Here is a 27,344-nt window from a genome sequence, read left to right on the forward strand (position 1 = left end):
GGGTGCAGTAATTTACAAAGGTCAAATAGTTATATGTATTTATAGGAATAATTTTTTTGAAAGAAAAGAATGTAAACTTTGTATAGAAGCTTAATTCATCATGTGTGGCCAAGAAATGTATTCAACATTGCTGTTCAACTAGATAAGTTACCTACAGTGATCCTGAAGTTGTGAGTAAAAGGTAGTAGTTTTAGAAATAGTGCTTTTTGTTAATTGATGTTTATCTAGGTACATTTTACTGTTTCAAAACTAAACTGCAATTTTGAAAAGCCTTTACTTTATATAATACAATCACACACACACATTCATACAAACATGTGAAGTCCTTAGTATGCTCATTTAATAGATGTGTGCTATTCATTGTTTTTATGGGCACACATTGTGCTGGGCAACTTAAATATATTACCTCTGGAATCTTCTCCATAGGCTATATGTTTATTTGCATTCTTTGAGAAGCTGAAACAAGGAGGTTGACCAGTTGTCCCAAATTAACAATACTACTATGCTTCAGATCATACTCAAGTCTAGTATCCATTTTAGGATCCAGGTGCTTCTAATTTACAGGAGGAGGTAGAATGTTATTGCTGAAGCAGGTAATGAATTGGAAGGCAGAAAGAGAGCTTAGGCCTCCTGTTTCCCCATTTGATGTTTATGTTCATTTTTATTGTCTTTGCTTTTCTTTTACCTTTACTTTTATTCTTTAAAGTAATATATTCACATGGTTTAAAAGATAGAAAAAACTCATACTGAATTCTGTTCTCATATTCTCACACACAATATCCTTCCTTGTTGGCTGCCTTTAGAAGTTTCTTATCCTTCCAGTGTTTCTTTATGCAAATATAATTGTTCCCTTCTATGTTTACACAAATATAGTATTTTCTTTCTCTTTCTGTGTAGTGTCCTCTTTCTCATACTCTTTCCTTCTCTGAATCTTGTTACAGGGAGATGGAAATACTGACATATAAACTCAGAATCTTGTGCTTGGTATTTAGGTATTCTACCACTTGATCTGTTACCCCCTTTAGCCCTTCAATTTTGCATTTTTAAAACTTAGCAGTATATCCTGCAGTGTTTTTCCATATCGATGCATGAATCGCTATGTATGTAGTTTTATTTTTGACTCATATGTACATAGTGTTCCATTCTTTTCCTGTACTATAGTTATTATTTTCAGCCCTACTAACAAGGCTGCAACAAACAATCTTGACTTTACCTCCTTTTGTATGCAAGTAAATATATATCTGGGATAAGTTCCCAGAAATGAGATTGTTGTGTCAAATAAGTAGACTTGAATGTGTAATTTTAATTATATTTAAAGTTTGTGTTACTTCCACAAAGCAAGTAGTATGTGAAATAATACATTTTCCTGCAGTATCACAACAGGGTGTGCTGTTGAGTTTGAGAGTTTTACCAGTCTGATAGGTGAGGATGGTTTTAGTAACTGAGTTTCCACAGTTATAAAGAGCTTTGTTCAAATGTAAGAGCCAGTTCCATTTTTTCTTTGATGAACTATCTAATCTTGTCCTTTGCTCATATTTAGTCTTTCTCTTTACAACTTTTATTAACTTTATATAATATGGGGAATAGCTAATAAGAGTATCCCCTTTATATATTAGGGAGAGTGATAGACATTGTAGATATTTTTGTCAGTCTGTCATTTGACTTTGGGATCATTTTCATTTTACTGGTTTAGCAGGGGGTGATTGATTTGCTTCTTTTACTATTTTTTTTTTATTTTTGAGGTCAGGGAAATCAGATCAATATCAGTTAAATTTATTGAACTTTTCTGTATAACTCCTGGACTGTATACCATAGTTACAAAGACATCCCTAGTATATTCTTTCACCATAAGCAAAAAAAAATTATTTTAGTCAGCATTTCATCTCTAGAGAATGAACAATTTTTCTACGGGCAATATCCTTATGAAGAGTTTCCAAACAGATAATAAAATGAGGTAATAAATTAAATGGTTTTCTGAGAGTTGCAACTATAAAACCAGTTTTCTTGCAGTTCTCTAATTCTTAATCTTAGAGACATGATACATGAGTGGGAAAACCCTTTGTAACATCTTTGAATATTTTTTCTAGACAAGTGATTCAGATGCTAGTAGTCCCACTAGACTACAGCCAAGTGACCAGCAGCAAGAAGACAGCAGCAAGATTCCCAGGGAAAAGTCAGGAGATTGGAAGATACAATCTCGAAAAAGGACTCAAACACTCCCTAACAGGAAATGTTTCTTAACGTCAGCTTTTCAAAGTGCCAATAGCAGCAAAGCAGAGGTCTTTAAAAATGAATTTTGGTCTTCAGGGGCCAAGGCAGGGGAAGGGCACAGGAGAACCATGTCTCAGGACTTGCGCCATCTTTCTGACTCCCAGAGGACTTCTACCTATGATAATGTCCCTGTCCTACCAGAGGGTTCTGGGAACACAGAACCTGTGCTGTCTTCCTCTGCTTGTGATTCTGGCACAAACTCTGAAACTGGGCCTGGAAGGAAGAACTCCGGAGAAGAAGAACTGGATTATCTGCAGAGGCTGGTCCAGGACCTAAGGAAGGAAATAGAAATACAGAAGCAAACATATGAGGAGCAGATAAAAAAGTAAGTTCCATTCAGTGGAGCACTAGGAAACACTTGGCTTCCATCTTTGGAAGCAATTGTTCTCATCTTCCAGAGAAGTCATTATGAACTATTTAGCAGATACATTAGTCCATAGCACTTGAGTGTAATAAGGAAGATGGAAAAGGAGTGCTTAGATGACTACTTGAGTAAAAATCCCAACATTATTAGATTTATGAGAATTTAATTATGTTGCCTAAGGAGCTTAAAAAACAATTTCCAGGGCTGGGGATATGGCCTAGTGGCAAGAGAGCTTGCCTCATATACATGAGGCCCTGGGTTCGATTCCCCAGCACCACATATACAGAAAACGGCCAGAAGTGGCGCTGTGGCTCAAGTGGCAGAGTGCTAGCCTTGAGCAAAAGGAAGCCAGGGACAGTGCTCAGGCCCTGAGTCCAAGGCCCAGGACTGGCCAAAAAACAAAAAACAAAAAAAAAAAAAACAATTTCCAAATAGTGGTTCCTTTAAGAATCAGTATATTTTAATGAAATGAGAAAAACTTGTACAGTGTTTCATATCAATGTCTTTAATTGATTCTACAAATACTTTTTAAGCATCTCCAGTGGGCCAGCAATAATCTAGGCCTTGGGAACAGCAGTAAACAAGGCAGAGAAAAGTCTCTGTGTTTATAGAAAACTCTCTTCTAATGAGTGTGGACAGTGCTAAAATACATGTAACACAACATGTTAAGTCAGATGGAAAAAAATTAAGTCAGGAGGTTAAAGAATTCAAGAAATCTATTGGAAGTTATAAGGTTAAATAGGGAGACAGTGGTGATTAAGTAAAAGGCTAAAGAAGGTGAGGGAATGTCAGGCACAGATTGGGGAAGGACACACAGCCAAGAGGAGCCAAGGTGCAGAGGTCACAAGAAGGAAGCAGGTCTGGTATGTTCATGCACAGGATGAGTGGAAATATCTGGAGCAGGAGGAGACAAGGTAGAAAAGTATAGCAGACCAGGACCCAATGGGGTTGTCTTAACCATCAGAAAGCTTGTCTAAAATGGAAGTGTCTGGATCATTTCCATCCATCTGACTTGTGTTTCGTTATTTACCAGCTTCCCATTGAACATAGGCTACAGGGGTAATCAGAAGTGGGGCCCTTACGCAGATAGTGCCCTACTCTCATAAATTTCCTAAGACGCTTACTTACAGCCTGCTGTGTGGAGTAGGTAGTGTTAGGATCTTTTATGACACTCCAGATTTCTCTGCAACTTCTTTATCATGAGAGATAACCTCAACCAGTTTTGCCCATATTCACACTAGTTATAAGGCCATGAAATACAACTTGGAGGAGTTCCATATCTATAAAAGAGATTACATAAGAGATTGTAGAAGTCTTCACCCATTAAGAGTTAGGTATCTAAAAGAAAGATTATTATGAGCCTGTATTCATTATTCATACAGAGCTTTGTCAACCTATAAGCAAAATGTAGCTGGATTGTCTGAGACCCTGAAATCAATCATTTGTGGAATTATAAGAATTCTGTGAAATTTTGGCTGTGATCAAAGCCACTGCAGAGAAGGCTCCCATTTCTTTCAAACAGAGGAGTACCATTAATAAGAGTAGGAAAAGAACCAGCTTCCCTTGAGGTGGCTGCTGTTTATCAAAACAGCTTTGTGCTTCCGAGACATCTTGAATACCCGCAACAATTCTGCAGAATAGGTAGCAGCCGCATTTCCCAGGAGAAATGGGATGCAGGAAGTATAAAACCATTCCTGAAGGTCCTGTGACCCAATATGGATGAAGTTGGAATTTTAATGTAGGTCAGCCAGACTCCAGAACCCACACAAACTCTGCCTGTTCCCTGGAAGCAGTGCTCAGGATTTAGCACATTGTCTCACCTAGGATTTTATTCTAGCCAGAAGGGTTGGAGAACTTGGAGAAGACAACTAGTTTGTGATGAAAAGATCAAAAGGAATGGAATTAGTTTTACTCTAAGAAGAGATACAGAGGGACAGACAAGGCTCTGAGGAGAGGCTGTTACATGCAGAATATGTCATGGTCTTTGAAGATAACACCTGAGACAAGGGCTGAAATGGGAGCACAAGTCTGAAGAACATAGGCAAGTTGTTTGGGGAGTAGGGAGGCTGTGACCCACAGAATGAAATTCTGAAGCAAGTGTCCATACATACCATCTGAATCCATAGAAATGTTGGGAATCTGGAGTGTAAATGTGACTTCCACAGATTCTATTGAACAGGGCAGTTGTAAGTTGCTATAGGGGTAGACATACACATCTGTTAGTGGTAATCTCTTCTTTCAACGATGTTATTATCTGACTGAGGATAGAAAATATGAAATGACATGCAAAATAGTAACTTAAGATGTGTCACAAGAGGGTGTAAAATGACAAAGGACTAGTCCTGCTCTGAGAATCCAGATTGGCTGGAAAGTCTTCATATGGGAGAGAGAAAAAGGCTAGTTGGACTTGGGCCTTGTGTTTTAGAAAGGAAAATGAACAAGAGGTTGTAAACAAGAAGGTAGAATCGTAAAGGAAAAACCTACAATTAACACCCTGTTCTTTCTTTCTTCTTAAATCCTACTTCCTTCTTTATTCTTTTTATTTTTTATTATCTTTAAGTAGCTGTACAAAGGAGTTGCCATTTAACAAAATAGTTATGAATACAACTTTTCTTCCCTTCTTTGTAGCCTTGAGAAGGAAAATTACGATGTCTGGGCTAAGGTAGTAAGACTCAATGAAGAGCTGGAGAGTGAAAAGAAGAAATTTGCTGCATTAGAAATCAGCCTGCGCAACATGGAGCGCTCCCGGGAGGATGTGGAGAGGAGGAACAAGGTCCTGGAAGAAGAAGTCAAGGAATTTGTAAAATCAATGAAGGAGCCTAAGACCAAGACAGATGCTTGAGGGTTCCAGGAGTACTGCTAGGATAACCTGTTGAGAAGGGCCCAGCTCTGCTGCTTCTCATCTGCTACCTGATGATAGGGAAACCAAAGTACACTCTGAGAGTCCTAAAAGGGACAATTGTGAGGAGAAACACGCTTCCTAGTAAATAAATTGGCAGAGTTTTCAGGAAGCTAAGGGTCAGCGGAGACTCATATGGACACGTGGCACTTGAGTCTTTTGTGCGTGAGGCAATTGTGTTATTCCTCCGTAGCCTCAGGCAGAGTGAAATGGAACTTTCCAGGTAGATTGACTACAGTCCAATGGAGACCCTTGGGGCAGGACATCTGAGGATTCATGCAGAAGTCTGGGCCTCGTGCAGAGCTAGGCTGATACATTACTTCTTTATTTCTTTGTGTGTAATCACTTGCCTGGTTAGATGCTCTGCAGCTTGCTTGGAGACCTGGGGACAGGTACTCAGCTCTCAAGTGCTCACTTATGGAGAGTAATGTTTGAGAAGCTGAATCTGCTGGAGTCCCATGTTGACATCCCTTCCCTGATGCCCATGATCCAAGCATTCCCAAACTTATCAGACTTAAAATAAACCATGAACTTTATTTATAAATGGATAATTGTATTAAATAAAAAGGAGGAGGAGGAGGAGGAGGAGGAGGAGGAGGAGGAGGAGGAGGAGGAGGAGGAAGCCTATTTGTAATCCTTGCAAAAACCTTCACAAGAATTAGTAAAAGATTATACCCTGCCCTTGAAGCAGATGCATTGCTATCAGGGTGTATGCTTGATGAACGGGGGGCCAGGGGAGGGTAGTGCATTCCAGTCCCCACTTTCCTTTCAATCCTACTCCGACCCTCCCCCCCGTTATGTATGTAGGGCCTGGGACAAAAATCTCCCAACTGTGCTGTGATGTCCTCACAGACTCACTGTGTGTTTTCATTGAAAGTAAGTTATCCTTTTGTTTTACTAAAATGTGTATGATTTTACTCTCTCAAGGGTGATGAACATTCAGACTTCAGGTAGAATATGGCCTTCAAAATGACTTGACATATAACAGGACTGACATGTATGCTTCTCATTGGCTCTTGTCAGCGGTCTGTGGCCTGTACTTATAATTTGGTTTGAACCAAGAATGATGTTTAAATATCCAAATGGCCCTTGGCAGAAAAAGAGTTTCCTTTCCTGCAAAGATCACTAGGCACTAGACAACACCTAGTAGAAAGACTTTCCCAGTGGATGGCCATTATCTTTCATCAGAGGCTCCTGTTCAGGTCCCTTAACCCTAGATAGGTTGGTTGAGGCTTTTATGTTTTCTGTTAATGAGCTGTTAATAAAGAAGTCCTTGGACTTGCTGGTATCAGAGTTAGAACTGATTTTCCAGATCTCGGTCTCCTAAGTAGCTAGCATTATGTGCATGAGCCACTGGTGCCTGGCTTCTAGTTGTTATTCAGACTCCGCACCACCACCTGTAACCCCCTAAAGACCACACTGATGGGGTGGAGGGCAATAGAGAGCTCTATCCTAGAGTCTTGTTGTGGAAGATTAAAAAATGGTAATTTGGGATATTGTTAAGAAATACAATAAAATATTTGATTTCCTAGGTTCTACTTTTTTAAAAAATTACAGTTGCAGGGGCTGGGGATATAGCCTAGTGGCAAGAGTGCCTGCCTCGGATACACGAGGCCCTAGGTTCGATTCCCCAGCACCACATATACAGAAAACGGCCAGAAGGGGCGCTGTGGCTCAAGTGGCAGAGTGCTAGCCTTGAGCAGGAAGAAGCCAGGGACAGTGCTCAGGCCCTGAGTCCAAGGCCCAGGACTGGCAAAAAAAAAAAAATTACAGTTGCAAGCATATCTTCATTTCTTGGACTCCTGATTTGGTCTGATGAGTGCCCGCAGTTCTCTTAGCACGTGTACATGCATTCCCTACAGATGCCTCACATTGACTCTTTAGGTGCTAAGCAGAGTGGACTGTGGAAGTGGCCAGCACCACAATTCCGTAGGAGACAATTGCCTGAAAGTACAAGAAGGCCCTGACGTCCGTTTTGGGGCTATATACCATGTCTATGGTAGGTCTAAGAGCAAAGAGTAGTAATGCCATATTGGAATCCCATTCCCCTCCTGGTCTGGGGATACCTCTGATCCCATTCCCTCCACCCATATTCTGAGATAGCAGTCATTGGATCTTCAGAAGCCTGGGTAAATGAGAATGTTGACACTTTACTCCATGTTCCAGAGTTCTAGTTCCTCATGAGTCCCAAGGAAGGGTCAGAAAAGAAGATCTGGGATGTGATATCATTGCCCCTAATGCCTCATAAAGCTAAACATAACATACATGACAGGGTAGCTCCTTCTGGGACCAAGGGGCCAGTTTCAGAAAGGCAGTCCTGGGGGGATGATAGCGGGCTGAAATTCAACTTGTATTTAAAAAAAAAATCACCAAATCTATTTGAAAACAAGTCAGTATGTGTTCTGCTGAAATCAGAGGGCTTTCAGATCTCCTTTTCAACTACATTTCGGAGTGCAGAAAACCAGCGGTTTTTGACAGCCCTTTGTACTTCAAAATCTTATTTTTTTGGTCCATCAGTATTAACTGTTGGGATACTACTGGTTTTGTATGTTTTTATTTTTCCTTTGGGACAACAATACATATGTAGAGGTACAATTCGTTGGATTTTTGTTTATTTATTTCATCCCAGTTTGATTTATTTTAATTGTTGATACTTAAGTCGTCAAACAGTAGACATTACTTGTTTTATTTATATTTCAGCTTAAAGTTATGTTATGTGGATGTAAATATAGATTTGGTGTTTTGCAAAAAAAAAAAAAAGAAAGAAAGAAAGAAAGGCAGTCCTGGAGAATGACCTCTGCCAGCTGTTGGGCCCAGGAGTTTCCTATGACAATACAGGACTATACCAAGTCTCCCTCACCTCCTTACCCACCTCTACTCACATGCCTGGAAAGTTCTACAATAGGCACCTTAAAACCTCTTCCCTGCCAGCATTCTTTTTTTTTTAAACTCCCAGACATAAGCATGTGTGCATGGGCACACACACATACACACAGACACACACAATGAAATATTTCTTTTAAGTTCAAGGCAGATATATGGGTTTCCCACTGCGTTTACACACTAGAGGGACAGTTTGTACTAGGGCACTATCTGAAATAATCTCCTCCCAATAGATTTTGTTCAATGTCTAAAGCATGAAGAGACCAATGCAGAATTCTTTGGTGCAGAGCCTGCTGCAAAGGATGTAAGAAATAAACACTTGTTCTTGTTTTTTACCAACTTCCCTAAGATCTGCTCAAAAAAGCAAGAAGCGGGAGATTCCAGGGCAGCCTCAGGCTGCTGAGAGGGGGCAGGGCAAGGAGCACAGTGCCACGGCAACAGCTGGTTGGACTCCACTGGCTAGGAACAGGAAGACATGTGTACACTAACATCTGGTAAACTTCCTCATTCCACCACTTCCTGTGCAGATACCAGCAATGAGCATCCCACGTGCTTCCAGAGGAGCAGGGCAAACACTTACAGACTGATCCTATAGTTAAAATGGATGCCCTGTACAAGAATCACATGAAGTCCTTCGTCTTGGCAGAGAAGAGGAGAGACACCCACAGGGTAGAGCTGTGGCTGTCCCCAACCCAGGCTAGCAATCAGAGTTGGAGGGCTTGTGGCTCAGATTTCCCAGGGCAATTTCTTATGAGGAGTGGGCAAGGAATTTCAGCAAGGATATGTAGTTGTAATTCTCATTTCCTCTGATACTGGAAAACTGTCTTAGAGCCACAGAATAACAACATTGGAAGATGCTCTGTTGTGTATTTAATCCAAATGGCTCCTTACATGGACAGGGAATGTGTGGCTGAGACAATGGACTGTCCAGTGTTCCCCCAACATCAAGGAGGGAACCTAATGGAAGTGTTAAGGGATGAGTCTCCTGACCCACAGCTCATATACTGTTTCTTTTCATGATTTCTTTCTCAAACATCAGTTGCTCAGGGCTTCCAGAATATAAAGCAGGCCACAGCTCCTGGGTATAACTACACACCTTATTTGAGATTTTTCATCTGCTTGTGTTATCAATAGATGTTTTAAGACAGCAGCTCTCAGTCTTAGTTACACAGTAGAATCACCTCAGGAGCTTTAAAATAGAAATTCGGATGCTAACATCCCAGCAGGAAGCTGAGAGGAGGGGGTCCTAAAAATTTACTTGGTTCTGAAACTGAGGGGTTTGGTTCAAACCTTGCTAATGATAAGGTTGAATCCATATGCTCCTCTCTCCCATCTGCAACTCCATTCTCTGAATCTCCACTAGCTTATCATGTGCTCATTCATTTAGAAGAGGAATGTAACTTAGTCATAAACAAATCATCCAAGAATTTTGAGACGTCTTTGCTTTGAAGGTTGAGTAGATACATAGAGGAAGAAGGTAGGCACTTGGGGGCTTGGCTAAAAGAGCCCTGGAAGGTGTTGAGGAAAGAATCCCCAAGCATGCCTTTTGTGTTACTTGGCAGTAAAGTAGAGCCATCTGCAGGTAAAGACTTCTCCATGGCCCAAAGTCCTGACTATCTGCTTACCTGAGAGGGCTGCAATGCCGCGTGTTACCAGGTCCTTGTATAGAGTCTGGTGAATCAACTCTACTCTCAAAAGATCTCTTGAAAACAACTGTATTACTAGGATATCCATGGTGTTTCTGATTCTTTGTAGCAAAGCAAGGTTGAGGCTTGTTTTTTTTTTTTTTTTTTTTTTTGGTTGTTTGTTTTTTTGGCCAGTCCTGGGCCTTGGACTCAGGGCCTGAGCACCATCCCTGGCTTCTTCCCGCTCAAGGCTAGTACTCTGTCACCTGAGCCACAGTGCCCCTTCTGGCCATTTTCCATATATGTGGTGCTGGGGAGTCAAACTGAGAGCTTCATGTGTAGGAGGCAAGCACTCTTGCCACTAGGCCATATTCCCAGCCCGAGGCTTGTTTTTTAGTCATCCATGCTGAACTTCCTCACTTATTCTTAACCTTTCTTTCCACTCAGAGAAACCTTCTGTCTCTATCCAATGTGCCCAAGTGGGGCACATTGGATAAAGCCTAAAGGATGTGCTTCAGAGAGAGAAAAATGTGCCAATTTCACATGAAAAACTCATGGGAATAATGTGGTATTGGGAAAGAAAAAAGGAATAGAAAATACGTTCTCCATCTCTTCTTCATGGGAGCTGTGTTGTGAGTTAAATATAAGCTCTGTCCTGACTTGGGGTTTGCAGCTTCCTGATGGAGTATCTTCAGCTCTGTTTCACGTGGTCTGGCTGTTTTCAAAACACTGTTGTGGGTCAGTGAGCAGAGGAAGCATTGCCATGTGACCACTTTGAACAAGGCCCATCTAACCATGCATTGACATAAACTTGCCCTCTGCTCCTAGAGTTTAATCATTGCCTCTGGCAAAAATACAAAACCCTTGTTTTTCTTAGAAGTTGCTCCTTCCCAAGCTGTGAAAGAGGGCAGTGGTTTTCCTGCTGGTCCCTTTCAAGGGAAAAGCTGGGTGAGCACATGGCCCAGCTCAGTGGTGATGGAGCTGTACAACAGATGCGTTCTGTGGGAACTTGAACTTAGTGACTCAGAAGCAAGTGGCCTGGGTTAGGTACTGTGTGTATTTTAGGGCTGGATACCATTACCCTTTGTATCTTCCTGAGATTGGTTGGTCTCAAGGCTCCCTGTAGATTCCAAAATCCATACATATTCAAGTCTCTTAGCTACAATGGCCTCTGTGTATATATCCTACTAATATCTCCTAGTATAGTTTAATTAATCCCTATACTAATAATATCCAATCCAGTATGGATGTTGTTGTTACACTGTATTGTTTTGGAATATAAAAAGAAAAATAAATGTGCATGCTCAGTGCAGGTGTAGGGGGCATATAGATTCTGTTTGTAATGGGTTGAATTGCAAGATCTTGAGCCTATGAATATGGGGGAACAACTTTATTATGAAAAAAATGAGAAAAGAAGGCCCCATTTAGTATAGTCATTTTTTGCCAGTCCTAGGGCTTGAACTCTGGGCCTGATTACTATCTCTGGCTTCTTTTGTTTTTGTTTTTCTGCTTTATGTGGTGCTAAGGAATTGAACCCAGGGCTTCATGCATGCTAGACAAGCACTCTATTACTAAGCCACATTCCCAGCTCCAAGGAAAGTCTTGTTATGTGTCACTCTGAGATTGCTTACCCATGGAAGAGCTGAGTACTAAGCAAAATTAATACTTTCAGCTTTAGGCTACTGCTTTTATGTTTTCATAATGGATTTCATATTATTATGTGAACATCACAGATTTCACTTGGTATACATATTTGTTTTTTACTCATTGGCAGTGATTCTTGTGTATTTCAATGGCTCTTCTGAAAGTATTAATTCACTTCCCAAAGAATTTGAGAGTTATTGGAGAAATGAAATACACAAAAAGCACATGGCATTCAATAACTGCTATGCCAATCTTAAGATAGTTGACCTCCATGAAAGGTAATCTGGGTAGGGAGGCCAATGCCATCTTTGCACGGATATAAGAAAACTGAACCCAAGATAGAACACAATGTTATAGGAATTGTTCTTCTTCTGTCTGCTGGGAACAGCAGAGCAGATGTTGTCATCCCAATGTATGTGGGAAGCTCCTATTGGGTGGATCATGGGGCCCAGCCAGCTGGGGTAGAAAAGGTCTGTAGAGGAAAAAGTCTCCACAGAGTGAAACTGGGCATGTTGTTATGTACCTCTAATCCCAGGGATGGTGGAAAGCCTAAAACAGGTGGATTGCAGGCCAGTGTGCATCTGGACAGGAAAGGAGATCCTGTCTCAAAAATAACCATCACATAAAGGGCAAGAGATATGGCTCAGCAGGAGAGTGCCTGCTTAGTAAGCACAGGGCTCTCAGTTCTCTTGTGCCACCAAAAGAAACACTATTGTTGAGTATGTCATATCCCCTAAGTATGGAATTGTCTGCTTTACCTGTCATATCTTAATTAATTCTCATATAAAGCTATTAGACAATTGACAGCATCATTCCCCTCTTACAGATGAGAAAACAGGTTTAGAGAAGGTAAATAATTTGCACCAGCTCTTTTTCCTCAAACTGCTTTGATCCTCTAGAGATCTGTGCTGGACCTGGAAGCAGCACAGGGGCCTGCTGAGCTTAGATATGAAGTGGATCTGCAGCCTATTCCCCAGGAAGCCACAGGGCATCTTGAGTTCTTCCTGCTGGGCTTCTCCATCACAGCATCCTGATGCTGAGGAAGGCAGAGTAAGCAAAAACATCATCTAAGGAAAGAGGGGGGAAAACTTCCTATGGAAGAAAGGGAAATGGGCATTGGTGTGTGATAATCAAATATGTATAAATGTATTACTTGAAATAAGGTAGATTTAGTGGAGAACTTAAACAGTATAATTCCTTAGAAAGGCAAAATCACAGTTCAACAACAACAAAATCCCACCAGGAAACAGGCACTTGAAAAAGGTGAGGTGGAATGAAGAGAAGAGAGGGAGAAGGCAGCCATGAATCCAATGTATATGCTACAAAATTAAGCAAAGTGAGGGAAGGGGTGGGTAGGGAGGGATGGGTGGGGATCTTTAAAGGGGTGACATTGATCAAGATGCTCTGTATTCATAAACTGCTTGTTGAATGGCAACTCTTTTGTACGACTACTTAAAGATAACAAAAATCAAGAAAAAAAGAAGGAAAGGTGAGACAAAGCGTGAACAAATGCAGTAGTGATGCTCACTGGACACTATGATAAAAAGCGAACTATACAACTTGTGAGGAAGGGGAGTTGGGAGTGAACAGAGAAAACTAGGGAAGAGGTGACATTGTTCAAAAAGAAATGTACTCATTACCTGACTTAAATAACTGTAACCCCACTATACATCACCTTTACAATAAAGATAAATAAATTTGAAGAGGAGAAGGAGAAGGAAATGGAGGAGAAGGAGATAGAGGAGAAGGAGAAGGAGGAAGAGGAGGCGGAGGAAGAGGGAGAGGAGGGGGAAGAGGAGAACTACTACTACTACTACTACTACTACTACTACTACTACTACTACCACTACAAGAAGCAGCAGCTGAGGTCTGAGAATCTCAGTTTGAAGCCAGACTGGGTAGGCTTCAAATTAGTAGGCTTCTCCAAATAGTCACAAAAGAGCCAGACATGGAGGTGTGGATCAAGTGTACCCAGGCCCTGCACTCAGGCCCCAGTACTGGCACAAAAACAAAAGTTGACTTCAAACTCCCTCCTCTTTGCTGAGGCTTTGGGGATTGACAGTGAAGATATTTTCATGAAGAAATATAGATAACAATTGTTCCATGAGAGTCCACAGAATGCTGCCAGTGTGTAGAGAAATGTCCTCATGAAGACAAAGATGGCATGTTTTGGAGCCTCTGGGGTACTGTAGGCCTGGCTATTAAGCTCAACATGAATGAGGGAAGCCAGTGCAAAATCCAGTTATGGTGGTGGTCTACTCCTGCCACTAGTGGGAGCTCTAGACTCATAGCTTTCCATCCACCCACTGGTTAACTAACCTATATAGGCCTACCGTACTTCGGTGAGGCTCTGAACTAGACTATGAGGCTATAGTGGAAACTCCTCTACAGTGTAGTCTTTTGGAAGTCCCTTGACTTCCTAGGGCTAATTTGACACTAGAGGCCTGAGATCTTTGCCCTTTTGGCCCTAATCATTTTTTTTAAGTTTTCAGAGCAGGGCTTCATAAATGACATAGACATCCTCCACCCCACGCAGAAACATTGCATTAACATAGACATTGCTATTGATAATTTATTAATGTTGGACTCACATACTCATCTGTAAGATTCATGGCGCACAGACTGGATATGTCCATGTCATTGATTAGACCCAAGTCTTAACATAGTTCTTGTTACCCCAAAATAACATTTCTGATGGTTCCCAACAGGTGTGCCTTTGCCCACCACAGCAGCCATGGCAAACACACAAGGACATGGTGCTATTTTACATTTTTTGAGGGAAAGAGAGTGGTACTTTCTATCTGTGGGATCTCAGAAAAGCTGACCAGCCTGAAGTAGTTTTCAATGTCTCCAGTAGATTGTCCACATCCCTTCACTCATACCAAATCCTCCAGAACTGAGGATATAGGTATGATATGATAAAAGAGAAGTGCCATGTGCAAACTGTCATGGAAGGAAAATCGGAGGTGGAAATGTCCAATGTGCTTCCAGGTTGGAGAAATTATATAACAGTCAACAGGAGTTTTCTGCTAGTAGTTGTGGTTATTTGCAAATGAAATCTTGCTATTTTCCTTCAATGTACATTTGCTTTTTCAAGCAGCTAGCTACTAAATTCAAACATAAATGAAGTGTTTCTTAAATTGCTTTGACTTCAATTAATACATGGAGGAACTACATGTTTCTTTTAAGCCAAGAATACCATGAAATGCTTTTTAAGGAAACTGTGAAGTGAAACACTTGAGAAACCTCTGGCTTATTATTTGCGGGTTGACTGTTAGGCTTGGGATTGTATGCCTTTAGTTATGTATAAATGGTTTTTACTCGCAAAGCAATTCAAAAGAACAGAAAAGTACTTTTGAGGTAAAAAGACCTAGTTTTCTTCTTTCCTTATAAGGACCTCTGCTAGTAAGCTCACTTTTTGAACACATACTATTTAGTGAAGTAGTACTATTACCCAGATTTTGTTTACTTATTTTTAATATGACCTCAACATTCCCAACAATGTTTCATGATTATTGTTCATATTTCTGTGTGCTGAAGGCCAATGAAAAGGAGATTATATTTAGTCCATCGTAACAAATAACAGAGTGATTTTTGTTTTTGTTTTGTTTTTGCACTGGGGTTTGAACTCAGGGCCTCTAGGTCAGTAAGCAGACATCGCACCTCTCAAACTACACCCTTAGCCCCTTTTCCATTCAGTTATTTTTCAGGTATGGTATTACTTCTGAGCTGGAGCTAGCCTTTGACTGAGGTCCTCTATGACTTTGAAGTAGCTGGTATAACAGCATGTTACTGGCTTACTAATAACAAATTTATTGAGGACACAGTATTTTCTGAATGCATTATTTCCCTGATGGGTATGTTGAGTTCGGAACACAATTTGAGAAATACCAGAGTGCTGGCTTGGAGATGGCATTGCAAATATCCCTGAACTGACATAGGGCAGGCATTTTATAGCCACAAGAGGAAAAACCGAGGGGTTTTTCCAACAGTTTCCTTTGAAACTATTTGGAAGAGTTCTAAAAGAATTTCCTGTGGCTCAGAGCTCATGAAGAGGGAGAACCATCCAGAGAGTATGCAGTCATTACTAGGAGACATTGCTTCAATGAAAATCCCACCTGGTTTCTACACAACTTTGTGTGTATCAGATTTAAAGTGAAATACATTATTAGCAACAATATAGATAATTCGTTTGAGGAAATATATTCAGCAAAGAGGCTCCAGATTAGCTTACAAGTACTAGCTTTTATTATTATGTGCCAGGTATATAATAATTTGTTCCTAGTTTAGAGAACCTAAAAAATTCCAGACTCTATGGGAAAGATAAGAAAGGAAAGTTTGATTCTTCTAGAAGAGGAGAAGCAGTGATAAGAATGCAAGTAAATAAAAATCTGAAGATAATGGTTGATACTATTAAAGAAATAAAGAAAATGTTCTGGAAGAAAACAAAAAACAATTTGAAAATGAGAATTGCAGGAACTTACCAGAAGGACTATCAGAGGCAATGTTTAAGTAGGCATGGAAATTAAATTATTAGAAACACAATCCCAGCACATAGATTTTGTGTGATTGTTTCTTGAGACCCAGGTTGATCTGAAATATGACAGTGCTCCTGCCTCCGCCTCCCTCCTAAGTGCTGGGATTGAATTGTGCACCACTGCATCTGACTCCACTACATATGGATTTCCGGATGGATGGGAGCAGGGCAGCAATAAAGGGCTGCACAGGATTGCTGTTGGGACAGGCATAAATGGAGCATTGCCAATATGGAAGATGTATGTGGAGAAGATCTGCTGGAATAATACTACAATGAGAAGGAAATGACAATATAATATCTTAGAAGATGAAGGGAAAGGATTCAGAAGAGAGGAGATAGGCTACCTACAATCTGGAACATACAGACAATCTAGCTACTTGGAACCAGGTCCCAGATATGGCTAGAAAAGATTGGATTGAAATCAAGATGGTGACATTTTATAGGCTCCAAGCTCCTCTCCTCCTCCTCCTCCTCCTCCTCCTCCTCCTCCTCCTCCTCCTCCACTCACTCTTTTCCCTCTCTCTTTCTCTGTCAGTACTGGGATTTGAACTCAAGGCTTCATACTCTTGCTTAGGATTTTCACTCAAGGCTGGTGTTCCACCACCTGAGTTTTGCTAAGAAATTGGAGATGAGAGTCATGAGGGGGAGGGTAATGGGGGAAAATGAGGGATTCACAAAAGAAATGTACTCATTACCTTACTTGTGTAACTGTAACCCCTTTGTACATCACCTTTACAATAAAATAAGAGTCTCTTAGATTTTCTGCCCAAACTGACTTGAAACAGGAATCCTTAGATCTTGTACTCCTGAGTAGCTATGATACAGGAATGAGCTACTTGCATATGGCTTTGAAATTTCTTCTAATAATTATGCTGCAGATTCAACTAGTGTTGGATGATGCTCATCCTTATCCATTCCTTTCCCTTCAGTCCCTTTTCAGCTTACTCCACAATGTGGCAATTGGAGGAGTTGGAGAGTCTGACTTGGAATTCTGAAGAACATAACATTCCTTCAAAAAGGTTCATCTGATGAATAGAAGCTCTGGATTTGTTATTATTACATAATAAACTAAGGCTCTGAACTCTTGTGGGCTACTCTCTGTTTAGCTTCTCTGGTCTCCATATGGTATCAAAGATAATATGGAGGGATCTGAACTCTTTTCCCATAAGAGAGAAATTCCTGTATCCTACTTTTGTCTTTGAAAACATTTCCAGGAATATCTTCTTTATCCCAATCTTTGGCATTCCACCTTCATTGGAATTGCATTCTCTATCCTTACTCCCAATTTTATGTTTGCTGGTGTGTTTAATCCTAGCTCCCTTACTTTGTCAGAGGGATGAGCTATATTGGGTTTCTGTTAGCAAAGCAGCATGAGTAAACAAGGAATCTGTTTTTACCCACTTCATGATGTTGTCATGAGGATTAGAGGAGGTGCCACCTTTGGAATGCTGCCTGGCACTTACTAAGAGCTTAGTGTTAGCTACTGTTTTTTATCTTAATTAATTTTGATTCTGTCTCATCACTCTTGGCTGTAGTATCCTGGAGTCTTATGGGCCACCATTTCCTGTTCATTCTTAGGCATGCATACCTGTACTCTGTACAGCACAGACAAAGAAAATTCATTTGTGAGGGGGTGAAGCTACAGCAGTTGATGAGATCCACAGGAAGAACACAGGTTCTAGGACATGAAAAAAGAGCCAGGCATTTAGAATACCTTTTTTGTGTATACTTAACCAATGGAGCACAGAAATGCTGGTGAACATTGGAAGGATTGCTGGAAAGTCTCATGGTCTACAGATTAGGAGACCTCAGAGTGCCTGCGTCCATTCACCAGGTCCAAGGACAACATGAGGAAGGAAGAATAATTCTAGTCTTGGAGCTTTGCTTTGTGGATAAGATGAAAGTGGTACACAGAAAGTCAAAGAACATAAGCTGATGGATGGTGGATCTGTGAAGAACAGAACCAAGGCTGATAAATTAGGATAAAGTGAAGAAAGGAGTCAAGGGACTCCTTGGACTGATACCACAGGTGAGAAAGAGAGAAAGAGTCAGAAGAGTTGTCTACTAACCAAGTGGCCTGAGTGATGGACCAAGCAGTATTGAAAGAAGAAATAGTTATCCCTATTCTCTGATGATATGATCCTATACTTAACAGAGCCTACAGCCTCCACCAAACCTTCTAGAACTGATTGCCATTGGAAATGTAACAGAATGCAAAATCAGTCCTCAAAAATGAATAGCCTTTCTGTATACCAATAGTGAACAGCCTAGAAAAGAATCAGGTAAACAATTCCACTCACTATAGCCTCAAAAACAATAAAATACCAAGATATACCTAGGGCTTAGCATATCCAAGGTGTCAAAGACTTCTACATTAAAACTATGAAAAAGAAAGATATACCTAGGACGTAACATATCCAAGGATGTTAAAGATTTCTACATTAAATACTATGAGAAAGATTTCAAAATATAGAAGATTTCCCATGCTCTTGGATTAGAAGAATCAATATGATTTTTATTTTTTAAATAATCACTTATTAATTGTCAAAGTGATGTACAGAGGGGTTACAGTTACATACGTTAGGCCATGGGTACATTTCTTGTACTGTTTGTTACCTCTACCCTCATTCCCCCCTCTCCCCTCCCCCATTCCCTCTGCCCCCATGAGTTGTTTACTTGGTTTACACCAAATCGTTTTGCAAGTATTGCTTTTGGAGTCATTTGTCTTTTTATCCTGTGTCTCTCAATGTTGATATTCCCTTTCACTTCCCTAGTTTTAATACCAGTATATACAGTAACCAGGGTACTCAGATGAGATACAGTGATAACATGGTACAACCACAGGAAGGGGATACAAGAGGATCATCAACAAAAGAAGCTACAGTTTCACATGGCTTATTGATAGTAATTACAACAGTGATATATCACTCGTTTCCATAACATGGAGTTCATTTCACTTAGCGTCATCTTATGTGTTCATAAGGGCATAGCTATTAGGCTCTTGTGATCCTCTGCTGTGACTAGCCTAATTATTCCCTATGAGGGAAGCCATAGAGTCCATGTTTCTTTGGGTCTGGCTCACTTCACTTAGTATAATTTTTTCCAATTTCTTCCATTTCCTTATGAACGGGGCAATGTCATTCAAGAAGAATCAATGTGATTTTTTTTAAATGGCCTTACTGCCAAAAGGAATATACAAATTCAATGCAATACTCATCAAAATCTTAGTATCATTCATAGTAGAATTAGAGAAATAATTCCAAAAGTTCATATGGTGGCACAAAAGAAAATACCTACAGGGCTGGGGATATAGCCTAGTGGCAAGAGTGCCTGCCTCGGATACACGAGGCCCTAGGTTCGATTCCCCAGCACCACATATGCAGAAAACGGCCAGAAGTGGCGCTGTGGCTCAAGTGGCAGAGTGCTAGCCTTGAGCGGGAAGAAGCCAGGGACAGTGCTCAGGCCCTGAGTCCAAGGCCCAGGACTGGCCAAAAAAAAAAAAAGAAAATACCTACAAATACCAAAACCAGTTCTAAGGAAAAGGAGCACAGCTGGAGGTATCACATTACCAGACTTAAAATCATATACAGAGCCATAGTAACAGAAACAGCATGGTAATGGCACAAAAACAGACCTGAAGACCAACATAACAGCATAGAAGACAGAAGTAAAGCAACATAGTTAAAGGCAGTCTTTTCAACAAATAGTGCTGGGGCAAATGCTTATCAACATTCAGGAGACTGAAACTATACTTCTAGCTCTCACCCCATACCAAAAAGAAAAATCATCCCTACTTCAAAGAGTTCAAAATCTGAAACTTTAAATCTACTACAGGAAGATGTAGGGAAAACCCTGGAACTTATAGACACTGGTAGAGTTTTACTGAATGACTCCACATGCCCAGAGGATGGGAGCAAGAATTGACAAATGGAACTATATCAAATTAAAGAGTTTCAAAGAGTTTCTATACAACAACAACAAATAATTGGGAGAAAACTTACAAAATAGAATGAAATCCCCACTAACCATTCAACAGCTTAAAAATTAAGCAGCAAACGAACAAGTAATCTGATCAATATACAGGTAAGTGAACTGCATAGACAGTGCTTACAAAAAGAAATGCAAATGACTGATAGATACATAAATAAGTGTTCCGCCTCTTTAGCCATGAAGAAAATGTAAAATACTGTGATTCCATTTCACTCCCATCAGAGTGGCAAAAATAAATGCAAGCACTCATGCAGGGAAAATGGAACCCTCATGCTCTTTTGATGGAAATGTGAAGTGCAACAATTATGAAAATTAATCTGGAAGTTCCTCAAAAGACTAAAATTAGATCTTCTGTATGACCCTATTATACTACTATTGAGCATATGTGTGAAGGAGAGTAAGTCAATATACCAGAAAGACACTTGCATATCCATATTCCTCACAGCACTTTTCACAATAGCCAAAAAAATGGAATAAACTGATGTGCCTAACAACAAATGAACAGATGAGAAAGACATGATATGTACATACATGCATATATGTATATATGCATGTATGTACATGTAACAAAACAGCACAATATTGGCACTAAAACATATACACACATATATGTATGTATCATTTCATCCCACAAAACATAAACTCTGTTTACATGTAGCAAAAATACAGACCACTAAATTTTTACTTCCCATTCTCTCCCCTCCCTGCAGGCAATAACATATACTTTCTGCCTTTATGCATTTGACTATACTAACTACCAGAGCACATATGTATATGTACATATATAGGTATATCTATATGTATGTATACATATGTATATATTATGGAGTAATACACAGCCATAAAGAAAAATGAATCATGTCTTTTACAGAAAAATGGATGCAATTAGAGGACATCATGCTTAGCAAGACAGATAAGTTCAAAAAACAAAATACTGCATTTTTATACTCATACGTGAAAGTAGACCTGAAAGATATACACATACATAAACTATAAATATGTATCTATCTATAAACATTAAATACATATATGTATAAGTATAGAATATCCATTTAACAAAGGGACTACTACTTAAGAAGGAGAAAGGGAATGAGGGAAAGAAAGAGGATGAATAACTTTGTATTACATTGCAAGTATATATGAAAAGAGCATAAAGAAACTTGGTAAGAGCTGTTAGTAACTAAGGGCATAGGGCTGGAAAAGAGAAATAGACTGTCAGTGTATGAGTGCTGGTGGGAGGGAGTTGGGTTAACAAAGAAGCTGAAGGAGGTTGAATACTGTCCAAAGAGAGCACTTACAATTACGAACATGGAGCAATGAGATTTGTTGAAATTGTTTGGGGAAGGAAGAAAGGGTCTTAGAAAGTGTGAGAGAGGGGATAAGATTGATTAGAAGACAATGTAAACACATGAAGAAATGTAACAATGAAATATCTCCCTCCTTGTATAAGTAATGTAGGCAATGACTTTTATTGATTTATTTTTAAATTTTTATTGTAAAGGTCATGTACAGAGGGGTCACAGTTACATAGGTCAGATAATGAGTACATTTCTTTTTTTAGCAGTGTCACATCTTCCCTCATTTTCTCATTTGTTTCCCTCTTGAACCCCTTCTCTTCAAGTTGTATAGTTCATTTCCAACATAGCACCTAGTGAGTATCACTGCTATATTAGTTCATCCTTTGTCCCGCCATTTCTGTACTTCCCCTTCCCCTTCCCCAAACAGATAAACTTGCATACAAGACAAAAAGTACAGAAATCAAAAACAGCAACAAAAGTAGAAAAACAAAAGAAATAAAACACAAAAAGTAAAATTAAAAAACCTCTTGTTTCCATTTCTTGGAGTTCATGTCAATAAACATTTTATACGATCATATGCACATAACTATGGAGCCTTTGTGATCCTCTCCTAAGAATAACCTCCTTTGGTCTTACTGAGTGAATGTTTTTCTAATTTGGAAAAAAAATTGGATTAAGCAAAGCAAATCAGACGTAAAGTAACATAGGTTGCATAGTTTCCCTGATTTGTAGTAATTAGAATGTACCTATAAATCTATGAATAAACACAAGGGGTGGTAAAAGAAAAACATTACACTTGGACATAATAAATTAAACAATTACTTTTTTAAATGTGCCACACAGTCCCAGTGAGGCATACATGAATCTATAACATGGCGTTAGGATTTGGGGTTAGACTAATTCACCTGGTATACAAGAATCAGAGGAATAGTTCTATGTTCCAATCACTGATTTTTAAGTTATTTTGTGAACAATAGCACTACTGATAGCTTTAAACTGTTTAAATTAGTTATAAGTGACTGATGGACTGCATCTTAGTGGTGATCTGGGGTTTGGCGTAATCAGTATTTCCAATTCAGTCTTTTTTATATGGTATACTTTGAAAACATGAAAATAACAGTTAAATACATTCCATAGGGTCTTCTATGGAAATCTCCTGCTCTGTTGCTGAGTTTTCATATTTGGTCTTTGTCTGTCAAACCAGTTAAGGAAAGCCACTTCCTCCAGTGTCAACTGTGGATCTAAAAACATCTCGCAAAGATAAGCAGTTGTCATAGCAAAGCACAACAAACCTAAGGTGATAGATCATGGGACTTGGTTATTGTACTTGCTGTGTGAATCCACACTGCCTTCGGCCTCTGCCTACTCCACACGTAGCTTTTCAACACCAGGTCCTGGGCTGTCTCAAAGGCACTTTGCTTCTCACTTTGCAACTCCTCGAGCAGATGGCACCCATCCACATCATGTGGATACCTACTATTAAATAATTTTGCTTGGCAGCATTGAGTTATTAAAAGTCTGAATTTTATTCAAGTACACTAAAGAAAGTTTAGAAAACAAAGATTATAGGACCTGCAGGGTCTTGAGTGTCTGGTTGCTTGCTTTCTCTGTACATTATTTAAAAAATGTTTTGAGACAAATCCTAGGACAAAGCTTCACTAGCAAGATCTTGGATGCATGAGGTTGAGTCCTGAGAAGCTGAGAAGTCCAGGTCTTTACTAAATTCAGATCCTTCTTTTGATTGATAAGGTGACTTAAGTTAGTTGTTTTATGGTTGCCTTTTCCCAAAGCACAAGAATATAAAATACAACTGTGGCATCCAGTGAAAAGGAATGACAGTTGTCTATGGCTATAGATTCAGTATGTTTCTTAGCAATCTTGGGATACTAATTTTTTTAAACATTATATTTGACTCAAGAAAAAATATTATGTCAGGAAATATTTACAATGCATACCTATGAGTATTACACAAAACATGATTTTAGTGACTTAGTTCACTGTATCCTAATTTACTAGTTAAACTTTGATTGTTGGAATTGGGGGAGAGAACATACTGTACTTCATTTCCAATGTACTAAGAGTTGCTTTAAATCAAAGGACCTAATATGTTCCTGATGTTGGGGAATAGGAAGCATATGAAGGACTTGAACTTCAAGCCCCACTCAGTAATTCTGAGAGGTAAGTAACCTGGTGTATTGGTGAGGCGAGCAGGAGACAATATGCTTGAGCAGGGACTGACTTGCTCCTTTCAAATCAGTCAGGGCAAAGAACCCATACAGGATTCCCTTGAGCCCCAGAGAGACAGTGTACAGAGAGGAAGAATTTGCTTAGATGGTCCTTAAATTCTAATGGTGGAAGATTTTTAAACATGTCAACAATTCATCAACATCCCTGTCATCAGGAGATAGAGTCTCATTCCCCTCTCCTTGGTGTTGAATTGGCCTTGGTGACTGACTGACACTCCTGCCCTATAGGGTGTGGAGGAAGGGATGGTGCAAGGCTTTTGAGGCTAGATAATGAGTGTTTCTGCCTCTCTTTTTCTCAAAATACACATTCTGGGAGGCTTCTGCTGCCATAGAAGCAGTGTGATCTCTAGCCATGTGGAGAGAGTATGGTAAGAGCAGATTGAGGAGCCCCATCCCAGGTCCATCACATGATAAAACTTTGGTTATCATCTTGCCATAGGACAGCTCAGAGAAGAAGCCTCTCCCTGTTCTGTACCACTCTCAATTTATGTTTTTTTTTTCAAATTGTTCCAAGCACTGTTGGGATGTGGGTCGTTATACAATGAAAAATAAATATAAGAAGATGTCATTCAGTCAATTTGCTAGAGCAATCTGATGATTGATGAGACATGATCACATAAGCAACTAGGCCGCACTCTGGGTTTCCTGAACATTGCAGAGGTCAGTAATTAGCCCTGGGATCACTGGAAATTGACAATAAATAAATAATTATTAAAAAAGAACTCAGAAAAATTGTGTGTGTGTGTGTGTGTGTGTGTGTTTATGGTACTGAGCCCCTGCACTTGCTCAGTTTCCTTGCTTAATTGTCACTCTACTACCTAAGTCATTCTTCCAGCCTGCGTTTTTGTAGATGGAATCTCAAAGACTTCTGCTCAGGATGGATTGAGCTATAATCCTCCTAATCTCTGCCTTATGAATATCTAGGATTATAAGTATGAGCCACAGATGCCAAATGAGTATTTTAAGAAGAAAGCAGAATGACTTAGAATCCAAGTTCCAGCTTGGCTCCTGTCTATCTGATGAAGTGTGCCCACAGCCACTGTGACTCAATTTTGCACATATAAAATGGGGAGGAGGGTATGTTAGAAATTACTACTTCCTGTTAGCATTAGCCAGTTTCATGGTCAGGCAGAGTCCAGTGTCACATCTCAAAGCTATTCTTTAACAATGAGCCCTACTGGGCTTGATTAAGATTGTCTGAACATTCGTTTAGAAGGGCAAACAACTTGAACTACCTGTAGCTTTTGCCATCTTGTAACCTGCATAAGCTCCCAAATTTCAAGTGAAATCTGAATTTCAGACAGTGAAGAATTTTTAATACAAATATGCCCTGTGTAATTTTGAAATATACTGAACAAATTGTTCACTTTTAATTTTTTAATTCTTTTTTCTTAGATTAAAATTTAACGGGGCTGGGGATATAGCCTAGTGGCAAGAGTGCCTGCCTCGGTATACCTGAGGCCCTAGGTTCGATTCCCCAGCACCACATATACAGAAAATGGCCAGAAGCGGCGCTGTGGCTCAAGTGGCAGAGTGCTAGCCTTGAGCGGGAAGAAGCCAGGGACAGTGCTTAGGCCCTGAGTCCAAGGCCCAGGACTGGCCAAAAAAAAAAAAAAATTTAACTTTTCTTAGATTAAAATTCTATACCCTATCTAGTAACCTGATGCCTGAGCTAAAAACATACCAAGAAATTGGGCTTGGCCCTTAGGAGCAGAATACTAAGACTTGATTCCACTGTATACGACTTGTTCAGGCTTCCTTAGCAATTGCATTTTTTTTGTAAGAATTGGAAGAAAAAGAAAGAATAAAACATGTGACAGGCACAGCAAAAGGCGTAATGGGAGCTGGACTCCTATAAATATTATGCTAATTAAAATAGATTGGTCTGGAGCATAAACAAAGTAACTGCAGGAGGCTGGTTTCTGTTCTGGCTGAGTTTCTTAATATAGTAACTCAGTTCCCATCCTGTTAGCACTCATTCCTTATCAAACATTGAACTGGGGCATAAGGAAGTTTAAATTACCAGCGATTGGAGATTGTTTTCTAAACACTTGAACAGATGGTTTATTGCCTGAAAAGCATGTCTTCTTTCAGGGAACAGAGTGTTGAATTTGGTTATTTCAGGTGAAACTTGTGTCATAGTTCCTTTATTGAACTTAGGCTTAACACATTGCCCTAGGCTCTGTAGCATCTATGGAGTTTGACCACTTCCCAAGGCTCCATTTGCAATGCTGTCTGCTTGCTTCATAGAGACTTCATTAAACAAAAGCATAGAGATTCTTCCTCTACAAATTCTTACTACTGCAGAAAAGGTGCCATAGCCATGCAGATGATTTTTAAAAATGAATGTAACTTGAGAGGGTACAATTGATAAAGTTGTATCTACTACCATTGAAGCATTAGTGAGTAGAACAAAAAGATAATATCTTTGTTTTTTGGCAATTTGGGGGGTGTCTAGAATTCACTACAGCATCATTATGTCAATACCTAGCTGTCATGTCTTTAGTCTTTGTTAATTTATAATAGCCTTTTCATTAGCTTTTTAAAAATGTGGGTACCAGTATTGCGGCTTAAACTTGGGTCCTGAGAGTAATACTTTAGCTTTTTTGCTAAGGACTAGTGGTCTACCACTTAAGCCACGGCTCCATTTTGAGCTTTTCAGTGGGTAATTGGAAGATAAGAATCTCACCGACTTCCCTGCACAGGTTGGCTTTGAACTGAAGTTCCAGATTTCAGCCTCCTAAGTAGCTAGGATTACAAGAAATGAGCAACTAGGGCTTGGCTTTTTATTTAGAGTACCATCCCCACAAGTATTAAGGGTACCTCATCAATATTTGTTTGTTTTTGTGTTTCCTTGAGGAGATATACTCTGACTGGATAAGAGAATCTCAATGTAATTTTAATTTGCATTTCCCTGAGAGCTAAAATTATTGAACATTTTCCCTGACAGTTAAAGTTATTGAACATTTTTCCATGTGCTTATTGGTCATTTTCACTTCTTTCTTTTTAAAATTTTATTGTTCTTAGAAAGGTGATGTACAGAGGGGTTACAGTTTCATAAGTAAAGAATGCATTTCCTTTTGGACAATGTCACCCCTTCTCTCACTTCCAGTTTTTACCTCCTATTCATTTTTACTTCTTTTCATCAAAGAATCTATATGTGAACAGAATAGCCTACATTTCTTATACTATTCTCAAAATTATGTTATAACGTAAAGGCAGATTGAGGTGTCCATGAATTTGTAGGGGCGGGGGCTTGTTCTCTTGGGATAGGAAGAGTTACTTTAGGTCTGCAAGAGTGCCCTGAGCAGGGCTGGGGATATGGCCTAGTGGCAAGAGTGCTTGCCTTTTATACATGAGGCCCTGGGTTCGATTCCCCAGCACCACATATACAGAAAATGGCCAGAAGTGGCGCTGTGGTTCAAGTGGCAGAGTGCTAGCCTTGAGCAAAAAGAAGCCAGGGACAGTGCTTAGGCCTGAGTTCAAGGCCCAGGACTGGCCAAAAAAAAAAAAAAAAAAAAAAAAAGAGTGGTCTGAGGACGGGGAGAGAGGGGTAAGAACAATCTCTGTTCAAGCTGACAGTACTG

At 39.8% G+C, this 27,344-nt stretch overlaps 1 protein-coding gene across 3 annotated transcripts in view; it reads left to right on the plus strand.

Annotated features, from left to right (window-relative positions):
• The window catches only part of Arhgap25 (Rho GTPase activating protein 25), a 72,320-nt gene extending 66,515 nt beyond the window's left edge, over positions 1-5,805 (plus strand). For all 3 annotated transcript variants that reach the window (XM_048352652.1, XM_048352653.1, XM_048352654.1), the window contains 2 exons: positions 2,088-2,596; positions 5,264-5,805. In XM_048352652.1, the coding sequence (XP_048208609.1) occupies positions 2,088-2,596; positions 5,264-5,477 (723 nt within the window). In that variant the 3' untranslated portion in view covers positions 5,478-5,805. The remainder of the gene's footprint in view (positions 1-2,087; positions 2,597-5,263) is intronic.
• The last annotated feature ends 21,539 nt before the right edge of the window (positions 5,806-27,344 follow it).

The sequence above is a fragment of the Perognathus longimembris genome, chromosome 8 (assembly GCF_023159225.1).
Source record: "Perognathus longimembris pacificus isolate PPM17 chromosome 8, ASM2315922v1, whole genome shotgun sequence".
Classification (NCBI taxonomy): Eukaryota; Metazoa; Chordata; class Mammalia; order Rodentia; family Heteromyidae; genus Perognathus; species Perognathus longimembris.